Raw genomic sequence first — 15,444 nt, 5'->3', positions numbered from 1 at the left:
AGAAATTACCACAGCTGTCATGGGGAAAGCTCTTTTTGATGTTAATGAACCTGGTTAGGTTCCCAGAGGAGTTTGTCATTAATATTTAATTGTGAATGTATTATTAATTAATTACTGTTGAAAAAATACTTCAAATTAGCATTTGCCAGAGGGAAAATATGTAGTGTTCTTAGAATTCGATAACAACATAGTGTTCAGGCTGCACAGGGCACCATGTATTTTTAGTCCGCATTGCAAATGCAGTAAGTGTAACTCAAAGAACTTCAGAAAATGATAGAATTACGTATTCTAATGATAAACAGCCTCAAGATAGGTACTTACTTTTTTTGGTTTCTAATCTGGGCTAGATTTGACCCAGTGGCCTAGAGATGGGGAAACTCTATATCTACATTACCTATCTTTTGATCCACTCAGCCTCATCCAGTAGTTCTCACATTGAAGTCAGAATGCTTTCCCTGTTGAGTCAAGGTAAACTTTAAACTCCCTTACACTGAACTTTTTTTTTTAGTCAATTTAAAAAAAAAATGTAAGCAGTATTACCGAGGGCACTGCACTGGGAGTCAGGAGAACTGTGCTTTCTTCAGTGCTCTGCTTCTCACCCGCTGTCTGTTTGGGCAAGTCGTCTTACCGCTCTGTGTCTCTGTTTCTACTCACATCCTTTCTTTGTCTTTCCAATTTGCTCCCAATCCTGCCTAAACGTACACACTTGCTTTAACTTTATGCACGTTGAGTTCAACAGTACTGCTGACAGTACTTAAAGTTAGGCATTTGCGTAAATTATTGCAGGATTGGGGCCACGGATTTGTAAAGTCTTCAGGGCAGAGACAGTATCTCGTTATGTTTGTAAGAGTGCCTTGCACAACGGGCCTCTGGTCTTGGTTGTGGCCCCTAGATGCAACTGCAATCCAAAGAATATTATAATCAGAATTATTCCTGTTTTTAATTTTTAGGGCAGATTGCCAGTATCCTTTTTGTAAAAATTCCATCACAGTAAGGCAGAACTGTGTAGTGACATTATAACTACCCTGTTATTTAGATGAATTATAGATGATTGTGGGGAAACAGCTATAATTTTCTACACATGCTTATTTAATAAGATAAATCTAAATAGTGTTTGAATTCTTACTTTCAGTATTGTTTAGCATTTATTCACAAAATTTTCATGTTTTTCTTCCCAGGTTAATGCTCAAAATTTTATGTCCAGTGTAGGGACTATTTATAATATTATTTGGCATTTATATAATGCTATATTTCCAAGCACTCTATAAACATGTACAAAATAAATTGCCTTCCCTTGTTAAAATTTCTGTTCACTGGTGCTGTAAACTGTACAAATTGCTTTCCCTAATTCTACAAATGAAATGTCATCTTTGTTTGTCAAGAATCTCCAGTTTCCTGCAAGTTGTTGGAGTCAGTCATGAAGAGGTATTCTGGAAAGAAGTAGAATTGATAGCTGGTGGGTGGGCTCAGACAACAATCTAACGTGTATGATTGTCTGCTGTGAGCATTCAGAAATCACTTTTGACAATATGACTTAATTAATTTTGAGCACATGATGGCATCTTAATTAATTCTCTTTGTGAAAGATTAATTTGCTTACTGGTCATTGGTATTAAACATCTAAAGCATTTTGTAAAGTTTGAATCTGTTCTCTACATAATCATGCTCAAATGGTGTTGCAAAAACTGTTTGATGATTTTCAAGACTTCTAGTTTAACAGCATAATTACTTATCCTTTCTGATGTGACTTACATCTTCAGAATGACACAAAATTCTCTGACCAGGTTAAAATAGGTATCTATATACATACACATACATTTGGCAGAAGCATTGCTAACGTGTTGGTGAAGATGAGAATTAAATAACATAGCAGATCATGAAATCAAGTAGCAAACTGGGAAATGTAGCAAAGGGGAAAGATTTTACATAAATTACTAACAAAGGTGGAAAAGTGACAGAAGAGGTCATGGCTCTCCTGTGGAGATTACACCCATCCTGAAGATAAAGGTCCCATTTCCCTCTTCTTTCTGCCATGGGTTGTGGAATAGGATGGACAGTGTCTACTGCCAAGTCACCTAGGCAGTGCTGGGGCCAGTGGTACTCTCCATATTTGTGTACTGCTACAAGTTGTTGGGTTTTGATTAGGGCTGTTAAGCAATTAAAAAAATTAATTGTGATTAGTCATGCGATTAATCGTGCTGCTAAACAATAATAGAATACCATTTATTTAAATATTTTGGATGTTTTCTCATTTTCAAATATATTGATTTCAATTGCAGCACAGAATACACAGTGTACAGTGCTCACTTTATATTTATTTGCACTGTAAAAAACAAAAAGAAATAGTATTTTTCAATTCACCTAATACAAGTACTGTAGTGCAGTCTCTTTATCATGAAAGTTAAATTCACAAATGTAGAATTATGTACAATAAAAATAAAACCATGTAAAATTTTAGAGCCCTACTTCAGCCAGTCGCTCAGGCAAACAAGTTTAGTTACAGTTTGCAGGAGATAAATCTGCCGCTTGTTTATAATGTCACCTGAAAGTGAGAACAGGCGTTCGCATGGCACTGTTTTAGCCGGTATCGCAAGATATTTATGTGCCAGATGTGCTAAAGATTCATATGTTCCTTCATGCTTCAGCCACCATTCCAGAGGATGTGTCCATGCTGATGATGGGTTCTGCTCAATAATGATCAGATTTTGGAAGGCACTTCAGATTTGTAAACCTTGGGTCAAGTGCTGTAGCTATTTGTAGAAATAATAATAATAGGAGACATACCTATCTCCTAGAACTGGAAGGGACCTTGAAAGGTCATTGAATCCAGCCCCCTGCCTTCACTAGCAGGACCAAGTACTGATTTTTGCCCCAGATCCCTAATTGGCCCCCTCAAGGATTGAACTCACAACCCTGGGTTTAGCAGGCCAATGCTCAAACCACTGAGCTATCCCTCCCCTCTATAATCTCACATTGGTACCTTCTTTGTGTTTTGTCAAATCTGCTGTGAAAGTGTTCTTAAAATTAACATGTACTAGGTCATCATCCGAGACTGCTATAACATGAAATATATGTCAGAATGCGGGTAAAACAGAAAAGGAGACATACAATTCTCCCTCAAGGAGTTCAGTCACAAATTTAATTAATGCATTTTTTTTTAACAAGCATCATCAGCATGGAAGCAGGTCCTCTGGAATGGTGGCGGAAGCATGAAGGGGCATACAAATGTTTAGCATATCTGACACGTAAATACCTTGCAACTCCAGCTACAAAAGTGCCATGTGAATGCCTGTTCTCACTTTCAGGTGACATTGTTTATAAGAAGCAGGCAGCATTATTTCCAGTAAAAGTAAATAACTTGTTTGTCTTAGCGATTGGCTGAACAAGAAGTAGGACTGAGTGACCTTGTAGGCGCTAAAGTTTTACAGTTTTGTTTTTGAGTGCAGTTATGTAACAAAAAAATCTACATTTGTAAGTGTTGTGTATTTGGTTGTCATGGTTTTGTTGCTATGGCAACTGAGTTAGATTATTATGGGTTAGCTCAACCGGTTTCAACCGGCTGAGAAGCTCTCAGTAGATATGTAAATAAAATGGAGGTTTTGGTTAGCTGCCTGCTCTCTGGCCTCAAGTGATTGCTTCCTACACCGGCTGCCCCAAGGATATAACAGTAAGTTACACTTCCATGATAAAGAGATTGCACAACAGTACTTGTGTGAGGTGAATTGAAAAATAGTTTATTTTGTTTATCATTTTTACAGTGCTAGTATTTGTAATAAAAATAATATAAAGTGAGCACTGTACACTTTGTATTCAGTGTTGTAATAGAAATAAATATATTTGAAAATGTAGAAAAACATCCAATAATATTTAATAAATTTCAATTGGTATTCTATTGTTTAACAGTGAGATTAATTGTGATTAATTTTTTGATTTAATTGCGTGAATTAACTGCAATTAATCAATAGCCCTAGTTTTGGTATCATTGGGCATGGGGTCTACCTTTCTTTTTAACATCAAAAAATATCTTTCCCTTTTTTGACTGTGTTCCCCCAGTAACTTTCCTTCTCCTCTCTGGTCTTCAAGTTCTATTTCCTTTTTCCCATTACACTTTAATTATATCCTTACTTTCACTGTGTTTTCTTAAAGATCAAAGAAGTTAGGGACAAAGGGATGGTGGAAATGAAGGTGCTTGAATGTATTGGTAACAGTTTCTAATGCTGTTGGACTGCCCAAAGTTGCCTTGAAAAGTGGAAAAAGTAGGCATACTATCTGGAATATTATCCTTACTTACCTTATTCATAAAAGATTGCTTAACAAAGAGTGCAGAGGGAAAGTGATAAAGTCATTGTCCAAATTTTGGGACTCTTATGAGATGTGTCCTTTTATTAATATGGATAAAAGTAGCTGAGGTAGAAACAAGTGTAACTTCTTCAGTATTTATTGCCAGTGCCCAAAGTGGAAAAGGCAAATGTAGACCAATGTGTGAGAGGTGAAGACTTAACTGTATGTGGACTTTAGTTTCCTCCCTATTAGATCCCATTCAAATCTAAAACAATCAACTTGAATATACTTACTTGCAAATTGGACAGTGACAAATAGGGTGAAATTATGCCTCAGGTACATCCATACAACCTTTTTGATTTCAATGGGAAGGCATAGGGATAGTTGAGGATAGCATTTGGCCTGCAGTTTTTAAGCATTTGTGTTACAGGGAAAGAAAAATAATTCCCTTCGCTTATGAGTGTGAGAGGGCCCTGGCCATGCTGCTTAAAACTCTTTTTATTTTCCTAGTAGGGGTTTCCTCTGAGTGCTATAGTGGCTCTCTGTCATCACCTCTGGCTAGTCCTGCCGCACTGCCTGGGAGCCTTGCACTGATCTCTGCTGTATGATGTGAATCGCTATAGACAGTTCTTCGTGATGAGACCAGTGCTGATGCCATTTCAAAAACGGTCTATTCGGTATTCATAAATACGGCTATCTAGAAGAGCTTTGCTCACTTTGTAAGCTCTTGGGGCTGGGACTGTTGTGTTTGTATAAGGTCTAGTGCAATGGAGCTCTTACTGTTACTGTAATACAAATAATAAATAACACTAATGGCCATTTTTTGGTCATGATTTCCATTACACTATGTTCCGAGCCTTCTCTGGCTCTCATCATAGAAATATCATTCCACTTCTAAAAAGCATAGTGTCTGCCTGCATAAGCTTATTTCATCGAGCAATAAATAAAGGCCTAAACTGTCCATGTGCTCTTAAGAATTCAGAAATAGAAAATATGTGCCTTCTGGTGCTGCCAGTGCTGTTGCTAATGTTATACTGCTTCATTAGTCCCTCTTGCAGTCTGTGATGGTTTTTGACTTTCTAGGGACTTTTTTTTTTTCATGAGAAATACCTGGGAAGTACACTGAATGAGGAGATAGTGGAGAAGCACTGTGACCTGTGAGTCCTGCCTTTCAATAATTCCTCCTCAAGATCTAATCTGGATAAATTGGCAGTGTTTGGGTAGTAAAATATCCCCTCTCCCTACTCCCCCCACTGGTTTCTTAAATATTAAGTAATCTTCTGGAGGTATCCAAAGACCAGTCTTACTGATGGAAGAGCTCCTTGTCTCTCACTTTGAAGCTTTCCAGTTCCCCTTGCAAATGCAATTTTCATCCCATAATTTTTGGGAAATTATTTTATTTTATTAGAAATTGTAATATGCCCTTTAAAAATATTTGACACTTGAAGTACCTATAATTTATCACTCATCTGGGTAGTGAAAGAAAATGTCTGCCTTCAAAAGCAGAAATGCTCCTTTAAGGCTGTCTGCTCTTTGCTAATAATATTTCACATTTTTCTTTTCAAAGTTCAAGTTTTCCTAATTCCAGCGTAGTGTGCCTTTTCTTTGTTGATTCTTCCCCTTCTTTGAATGTCATTTGGGTACGCAAAAGAGCAATGGTCACCATTTCCAGGTATCTGAAGAAAAGGATTGATGATGCTCATCATTATAAATGTTACTTTGTAAAAAATCCCACGCCGCTTTGCTTATTGCAGGTTTTCTCACTGGAAACCTTAAGTGTATCAATATGTTTGCAGTTATTTACAGCTTCTAAATGGGTTGTTGGGAGGATTGTTATAGAAACTGGAATGATATGTTTGGAAGTTTTACCCATTTGAACAATTTTTTCATATTTTCTGCACTTTTCAGTTTGGTTACTAGCGGTCTGTGTTCAGTTTATTTTCGATGCACAATCTCAAGAGAATTAAATATAGGCTAGGCATCATGTTAAAGGGTCTCTTCCAGCATGCCTTGCTCTGGTAAAACTTGGTAAAGCTTCCATTGACTTTAATGAACATCTGTAGTGACTATGTGGGAACCATAGAAATGACTAAGCGGGGGTGGGGGAGTACAGAATAAAAAACTTAATGCCATAGTTTATACATTCCTGAAATTCTTAATTTTTTCTTAAAGGCAGGAAAGCTTGCCATTGACAGAGGCTGGGCAATCAATGTGGGTAAGTAAAAATGTAATTAACCAAATGAAGTTTTACCAACTACTTTAAAAATAATTTATTTCCTCTCAACGTGACCTGTACCTTGTTTTATAACAGCCATACTTACCTCAAATGTAAATATCCAAAGTTAATTTTAGAGAGGTTATGTTAATTTTGGAATTTTAGAGAATAGAAAAATAACTTTTAGAGACAAATTTGAGAAGAAAATTAATTTTACAGAAGAGAATTTTAGTTTCCTAGTCTACTATAATCCATGTTGCTGTTTTGTGACAAAACAATCAGATTCTTCTAAGAAAAGAGAACAAACAACGGAATGCTAATTTGTGGTGATAAATCCTAATTGTTTTGTTATTAACTAAATAAAGGTAGACAATATCAGTATGGTATTTACATGATAAAACCTAATTTTTCAACTCTATGATTCCATGACTAAAGCAACAGAAGCTCTTGGAATGAGTCATGTAGGAAATTATAGAAGACAAAGTGGGATTTTGAAGAAAAATTACATGATTTATTGCAACAGGTTTTTAAATTTTCATTAAATGATATTTTAAAAAATCAAACACGTAACATCAAATACCGCCTCAATGGCAATATACAATGAAATATAGTATGTTTTATTTATATGTGGTTATCAACTGAAATCATAACAAAACTCAAAACCGAAAGAGTATCCATATTTATTACCAGAATAATTTTTCAAATGCCACGTAATAATCAAATCTCTAATTCAGGGGTTGGCAACCTTTCAGAAGTGGTGTGCCGAGTCTTCATTTATTCACTCTCATTTAAGGTTCCGTGTGCCAGTAACACATTTTAATGTTTTTAGAAGGTCTCTTTCTAGAAGTCTATAATATACAACTAAACTATTGTTGTATGTAAAGTCATTACCTTGAATTTGGTTTTACATCATTCACTGTCATCATTATCCTGTGTTAAGTGCACCATGGAAGCTTAACAGTGGCTTATTAAATAAACACCTAGTGTGAAATTCACTCCATGGTCAGCACGTGGCCTGTGCACCTCTTAAGTCACTATTCTGGAGAGGAAGGATGGTCCAGTGGTATTAGTACTGACTGGGGTCATAGAAGACCTTGGTCCACTGATGACATTGTGAGAAACCTTGGGCACTTAATTTCTCTGTGCTTCAGTTTCCCCTCTGTAAATGGAGATGATAATATTTTCCTACCTCACAGGGGTTTTGTGAGGAGATAACCTTATTGAAGACTGTAAGACGTTCAGATACTACAGTAATGGGGGACATATAAGTACCTAAGATAGATAGATAGGGACTTAAGTCATGCATAGGCAATCTAGGCAAAAAGTGTGCTGGCCCTCTACACATAGGTAAATTTCATCCCTAGTTTGCAGACAAGGATGACTATGATTTTAAAAAGATATGTCAGATAATAAAATTTTAATAGAAGTTTTACAAATAATTTGTTGTTCATTACTTAAATTATATATTCATTTTCCCTAAGAAAGTAAGGTTTAAAAGATACAGTACTTTTTGAGAGATAATAAAATTGTTTGAAACTTACTCAGATGAAATATTTGATGGGAAAGTAGAGGATTTTAATTATGGGCACAAACACTATGAATAAGAAAATGTTATTTGCTTCCAGTGTTCTGTTCCTCATCTTATATTGAAAGATAATCATTGTGGACACAGTTTGTATCCATACTTGCCAAATTAGTAACAACAATCAATATGGCACTTCTGAAAAACCAAGTTAGCAATTTCACTGTACCCTTCTTGGAAAACTAATGTACAGTATCTGCTAAATTTTAGAGGAACACAGAGACCACTGACAGAGTCTAGTTTGGCATCCTGCCTACAGCAGTAGCCAGTACAGAAGGCTTCAGAAGAAGGCAAAAATAAAGTGGAAAAACATTTAAACTTAAATCTCTTGAGGAATAAATTCAGAGTTTTCACTTTACATTAATATTTCTTTCCATCTCATTTGGAGAACACAGGTTTTTTTGAGGAATCTTACTGGGCTGTAGGAAAATTCCTTTTACTCACATATAGAGATTCCTATATAGAGATTCGGTGTTCCAACGTATAAATTATTGACATTTAATACACACTAAATGATGCTAGATTAGAATTGTTGAGAGATTTGTTCTGACTGTAGCATGATTCAAAGTTCTTTTATTTCCATAACTTGCCGCAATGCGGTTTCCCTTCAGCATCCCAAATAAATAGAGACCATATTTCATTTAACTCAACTGCAGGACTTCATTGTTCTGTTTTGTCAATGTCCATTTCTGTTTCACTACAAAACTGAAATATTTAATGCATTTGATGAATCTACAGTGTGAAAAAATAAAAGTTAATGATTTGAGAAATGCAACATGTTTTTTATGGGCCCATACATTACATTGCTAACCATCAATTATCATCACATTTGCATGCCAATCCTATCATGAGGTAAATAAATAGCAATGGCACCTAACTACATTATTTTGCTAAATACGTGTGCAATAATTCTGCCACAGAAGAAAAAAGAGCACTCCAGAAAGAGAGATACTACACTGAAGTCATAAATATCCATTTCTTTAATCAAAGAATCTTTGGTCTCTCCCAGCCACAGAAATCTTTGAAATGTGTTGTAGTGAGAGTTTAGTTACAGTAGGTTTGAATTTTTTGTATTTTTAACCATTTGTTTGATGTTTTTCAGTAGGTCAATTGGAATGACTGAGATCACTTCATTTAAAGAGACTTAATTGTAATAATAATAAATTATAAAGAGTACAGTGGAAATAAATTTGGCCTTCTTTCTATCCTTTCCCATAGTACTGCAAAAGGAGGAAGGTCAATGACTGTAGAAGGAATAGTCAGAGTTATAATTAGCTTTTGGATTTCACAGAGGTCACAGATGTTGGATTTTCCCCACCTTTTTCATATGTTTGTATGTTAATTCTAAAGATGGTAACTCCATCATATTGAGCATCTGGGCAGCCATCATGTCTTAAAAAGAAGAATTTGAGCAAGTTTGTACTTCCAGAAAGAGAGAGAGAAAAAACAAATTTGTTATGTGTAAATATAAAATATTACCTCTTTCATTCTTCTGGACACATCTTTCTATTGTTTCTTAGTATAATCCTCTAGAGAGTAAACATCCAGTATGGAAAAAAACAAACAAAGGCAGACATGCTCTGTGGAAAGTCAAATGAAATTATGTTTGTCAGTTATATGGGTCAGATATATGTAGCTGGCTTATCAGTAAAGTGTTATGGATTTTTATATAAAAATGTGTGATTAAAAATAATTAATGGTCTATACATTTTTAAAGAGCAACTCTTAAAATCCATTCTTGATCTTAGTGTTGACTCAAAACAATATTTTGTATCTATCCTACAGTTTAATGGCCCATGGATGTAGGAAGGCCTTGGGTACATTGGCTGTACTGACTGTCAGTGATGGTTCTTGTTTTGGGCTGTTGCTGACCCCTGACTTTCAGTTTGAGAAGAACTTGCCCATCCCATCCCATCCCCCCCACAAGTTAATTGGGTACATTGTGGGGGTTTTCATTTCCCCCCTAGATAATTCATTAAGTTATTACTGTGGTAGAGGAAGGTAGTATTCCACCATGCCTGTTACACAGTTACTGCCTCAAGTAGGTTTACCCTTTGCACTTTGATAAGTTGAATTGACCACCTGCTTTACTCTAAACTGGCGCTTGGTGGGTAGGCCATGGATACAAAGTGCCTTATTACAAAGGCATGGGTTCTAATATAATGTATAATTGTAGGGAACACCTCTCCTTTGAGCCTAGTTCTTCATATGGTTGCAAGATTTCCAGGTTCTGGGACCAAATCACTTTAGATTGGGACACATACTGCTTCTTTATCTTGGGACCTGATAGGCCAGATATAAAACATGACATTGAATGTGATATGCTACCAGGACAATGAGTTAGGGGTTTTAGATGCTCTGTTCAATTTAAAAAAAAAAATGATGGCCATTGCTTAAGTAAACAGCAAACAAACATTTGCAGTGACAGTGTTTTCCATAGTATCTAGCTTTTTAGCCTAGTATTTCTTTAAAGTTACATTTTTACATTTAGGTGGTGGCTTCCATCACTGTTCAAGTGATAAAGGTGGAGGATTTTGTGCATATGCTGATATCACACTGGCTATTAAGGTAGGACATTTAAAAATAATTTTCTCTACCATTTGTATAAATGAAAAAAATTATCAACATAAATTTCTTAAATCAGTAGTCTAACTTGCATCTTAATAAACAGGAGTAAACAAAACAGTCTGTAGACAGGTTTCAGAGTAGCAGCCGTGTTAGTCTGTATCCGCAAAAAGAACAGGAGTACTTGTGGCACCTTAGAGACTAACAAATTTATTTCAGCATGAGCTTTCGTGAGCTACAGCACACTTCTTCGGATGCATAGAATGGAACACACAGACAGGAGATATTTATACATACAGAGAACATGAAAAGGTGGAAGTATGCATACCAACAGGAAGAGTCTAATCAATTGAGATGAGCTATCATCAGCAGGAGAAAAAAAACTTTGAAGTGATAATTAAGATGACCCATAGAAGGTGTGAGGAGAACTTAACATAGGGAAATAGATTCAATTAGTGTAATGACTCTACACTGGCCAAACCGGACAGACTCTACGCAAAAGAATAAATGGACACAAATCTGATATCAGGAATCATAACATTCAAAAACCAGTGGGAGAACACTTCAACCTCTCTAACCACTCAGTGACAGACTTGAAGGTGGCAATTTTGCAACAAAAAAACTTCAAAAACAGATTCCAAAGAGAGACTGCTGAACTCAAATTAATTTGCAAATTAGATACAATTAACTCAGGCCTAAACAGAGACTGGGAATGGTTGGGTCATTACACTAATTGAATCTATTTCCCTATGTTAAGTTCTCCTCACACCTTCTATGGGTCATCTTAATTATCACTTCAAAGTTTTTTTTCTCCTGCTGACGATAGCTCATCTCAATTGATTAGACTTTTCCTGTTGGTATGCATACTTCCACCTTTTCATGTTCTCTGTATGTATAAATATCTCCTGTCTGTGTGTTCCATTCTATGCATCCGAAGAAGTGAGCTGTAGCTCACGAAAGCTCATGCTGAAACAAATTTGTTAGTCTCTAAGGTGCCACAAGTACTCCTAGTCTGTAGACAGGAATCAGTATTAAAGTAGTCTAGGGACTGATGCTGAAGCATTTATTCATGCATAACTGTCACTGATGAGGGCAATAATTTTGTGGAGAAGGGCTGCAGAATCAGATTCCTGCAGGTAAACATGACTCAATACCGTTTGTTACAATTCTTCCTTTAAAATAAAAATACTGTTTAAAATACCATAGGTTAATTGTCTTAAAATCTTCAGTGGGAACTGTCCTGATTCTGCAATTGGTGAACCTGGCACCCACATGGGGTTCCACTGATTTCTACTTAAATTTGCATGGACACAGGTATCCGCCCTCAGGATCTTACACTAAATGCATTTTGTCTTCCTAGATAAAAATGTGAAGTCTCTGAAAATAACCGTACAAGGGCGGGGAGAGAGTTTGAAATACTTGATTATATTTAGTATCGTATGTTCTATAAACAAACAGCCATATGTAGAGGCTGAAATAAGACCTCCTGTAACTAAGACTTAATTATTCTTACAAAGTATATCACAGAATATTTGCTAGCATGCTATAAAATACTACCAAAAATAATTAAAATGTTAAGATATAAACAAATACAGTACACTATATGGTGCAGTGCCCTAACTTCTTTTGGATGATAGTTTACTGAGTTGAAAAGTCTCTTAATCTGCCCTGGAGCTCCGAACTATTCCAATGCACATTGGAGACTATAACTCTTCCATAGTTTGTACATGTACTAAAGACATTTTTTACCGTCCATTAGTTAACAATAGTTACTGTTATGACTCAAAGAATTTTTAAAAATGTTAGTGTGCTTTCTCAGTCATATGGAATAGCAATAAATGAATTCCACTACTAGTTTATAAAGTGTCTTTGTAAAATAAAGTTTGAACCCTACTACAACATTCTCCAACTTTTTTTTTTTGAGAGAGCGAGGGATACTCTTTATGCACATTCAGTCTGTGTCATTATCATAAACCAGGTAATAAATTTATCCTACACAATCCTTTAGAAATGTAAGCCATTGATGATGTGATAACCTGCATCACCTCTTGTAGTTCTAAACACAAAAAGTGGGAACTTTGTTTTTTTCAATTATGAGGTTTGAATCTGAAAGCTAGCCTATAAATGTAGTTCATGTATATAATGTGATGCAAATGCATGGATTCTCTTTGTGTATTGGGTCCATAAGCGTCTCAAGATAATTGTTTTCAAACCCTAAAAAACCCTCTCTCTGTTTTATGTAATTATTCCTTCACATATTGTTAAGTTTCCATAATAAAGTGTTTCAAAAATATCTAGCCCTTAATTTCTGGCATATAAGAAATATATACAGTGCATTCAGTTAAAAAATGAGATTTACCATGCAAGTATCCAGCTTCCATTCTAATCTCTCATCTACTTTCCTAACTGCAGTTTTTTTTTCTTTTTCCTCTGTACCTGCCTATGATTCCAGTTTCTATTTGAAAGAGTAGAAGGAGTGTCTAAGGCCACTATTATAGATCTGGATGCTCATCAGGTGAGTGATTCACATGTTTGGTGCTGTTTAAAAAAAAAAAAAGTTTAACCAAAAAGCAGAAATCCTCAAAAATACCATTTTTCTAACTGTATTATGGTAAAAATGTAAGTTACTGAATGCAAACCTCAATTGGAAAGGATTTAGGAAATAAATGTGTAGCATAGTAGGCACAAAAGCACTCCACCATAACTCAGTTAATTACCTGACCTGATATTTCTTAACTTGATATTATTATATAATTAAAGAAATAGTTTCTTAGTTCACTGACACATAAATACAGTCCCAATTTTTTAATAAGTTATTGGAGAGCCTGCTCTTATCTATTCATTTGTCTGCTAATGAATAGGGTGCTGGTTCTGACAAAGTGCCATTGGGATTCAGGTTTGGTTGATGATTCCTTCAGTGCTGATTACTGTGCATCTTCTCTAGATTATATTTAGTAATCAAATCAATCAGGTTTTTCGATTGTTTTATAGTTTTTTCTTCATGCATAAACTATTTTTAATCCTTATCTATCTAGTTCTAAAAATTTGTTTACCTAAGTTTGCTCCTCTACGATTAGCTTCTAAGGATTTTTAATTTTTCTCTTTGCTCCTCGAACTTCATGTATCATTTAGCTTTCTTGTATCACAGTGCATTAAATCAAAACTGTAATAAGAAATCCTTTTGAGCCACTGAGTTAAGATCCATAGTAAGGGGTACTTTTTGTTGCTGCCTAAGCTAAGTGTCCTGCTGCAGGCACCAATAGATCAGCTTTCTTCAGATCACAAGTATTGATAAACTCAGGATTTGGCTTTGGAGGATGAGTTTAGCAGTACATGCTAAACCTTAGGACTGGGAAACCAGAGAGTTGATTTGTACAGTGAGTAGGATTCAGAAAATTATACCCGTGTTGCCAATGCCAGGAGATTGAAAAGCATGAGTCAGGCCTGAAAATATCATTAGGAGGCTTTAAGAAAAACACCAAATATCACCAGACTTTCAATAAAATCACGAGAGTTGGCAATACTGAAAATATAACTGTCACTTTCCCTGCATGTGGTAACTTAAATGGAACTTTCACTGTAAATCAGTTGCATTTTAAATAATTTTTCTAGAATTATTATTTCAGGTAAACTAGGGAGTGGATCCATGCTCATTGAGGCCCAGTTCAGCAGTCCAACCCTAGTCATTAATGCTTAAGGCCCTTAATGTGCTTAAGGCCCTTGACTGCAATGGCACTTAAAACTAGGGCTGTCAAGCGATTTAAAAAAATTAATCGCGATTTAAAAATTAATCACGATTAATCACATGATTAATTGCACTGTTAAACAATAATAGAATACCATTTAAATATTTTTTGGTGTTTGCTACATTTTCAAATATATTGATTTCAATTATAACAGAATACAAAGTATACAGTGCTCACTTTATATTTATTTTTTATTACAAATATTTGCACAGTAAAAAAAAAAGTATTTTTCAGTTCTCCTAATACAAGTACTGTAGTGCAATCTCTTTATCATGAAAGTTGAACTTACAAATGTAGAATTATGTACAAAAAATAACTGCATTAAAAAATAAAACAATGTAAAACTTTAGCACCTACAAGTCCACTTAGTCCTATTTCCAGAGGACATGGGTCCATGTTGATTACGGGTTCTGCTCGATAACAGTTTAAAGCAGTGCAGTCCGATGCATGTTCATTTTCATCATCTGAGTCAGATGCCACCAGCAGAAGGCTTTGGTGGTTCGGGTTCTGCAGTTTCTGCATCAGAGTGTTGCTCTTTTAAGACTTCTGAAAGCATGCTCCACACCTCGTCCCTCTCAGAGTCTGGAAGATGCTTCAGATTTTTAAACCTTGGGTCGAGTGCTGTAGCCATCTTTAGAAATCTCACATTGGTACCTTCTTTGTGTTTTGTCAGATCTGCAGCGAAAGTGCTCTTAAAATGAACAACGTGTTGAGTCATCATCCGAGACTATTATAACATGAAATATAAAGAGCTGGAGACATACAATTCTCCCCCAAGGAATTCAGTCACAAATTTAATTAATGCATTATTTTTTTAACGAGTGTCATCAGCATGGAAGCAGGTCCTCTGGAATGGTGGCCAAAGCATGAAGGGGCATATGAATGTTTAGCATATCTGGCATGTAAATACCTTCCAATGCCAGCTACAAAAGTCCCATGCAAATGCCTGTTCTCATTTTCTGGCGACATTGTAAATAAGAAGCAGGCAGTATTATGTCCCGTAAATGTAAACAAACTTGTTTGTCTTAGTGATTGGCTGAACGAGAACTAGGACT

General features: G+C 35.7%; 1 protein-coding gene across 6 annotated transcripts in view; it reads left to right on the top strand.

The window, feature by feature from the left end:
• The window catches only part of HDAC11 (histone deacetylase 11), a 120,049-nt gene that overhangs the window by 57,815 nt on the left and 46,790 nt on the right, over positions 1 to 15,444 (top strand). For all 6 annotated transcript variants that reach the window (XM_045024959.1, XM_045024960.1, XM_045024958.1 and 3 more), the window contains exons 5-7: positions 6,454 to 6,496; positions 10,570 to 10,646; positions 13,096 to 13,158. In XM_045024959.1, coding sequence (XP_044880894.1) covers positions 6,454 to 6,496; positions 10,570 to 10,646; positions 13,096 to 13,158 — 183 coding nt within the window. The remainder of the gene's footprint in view (positions 1 to 6,453; positions 6,497 to 10,569; positions 10,647 to 13,095; positions 13,159 to 15,444) is intronic.

Source organism: Mauremys mutica, chromosome 7 (genome assembly GCF_020497125.1).
Source record: "Mauremys mutica isolate MM-2020 ecotype Southern chromosome 7, ASM2049712v1, whole genome shotgun sequence".
Lineage (NCBI taxonomy): Eukaryota > Metazoa > Chordata > Testudines > Geoemydidae > Mauremys > Mauremys mutica.
This window is presented reverse-complemented; position numbering and strand designations above follow the sequence as displayed.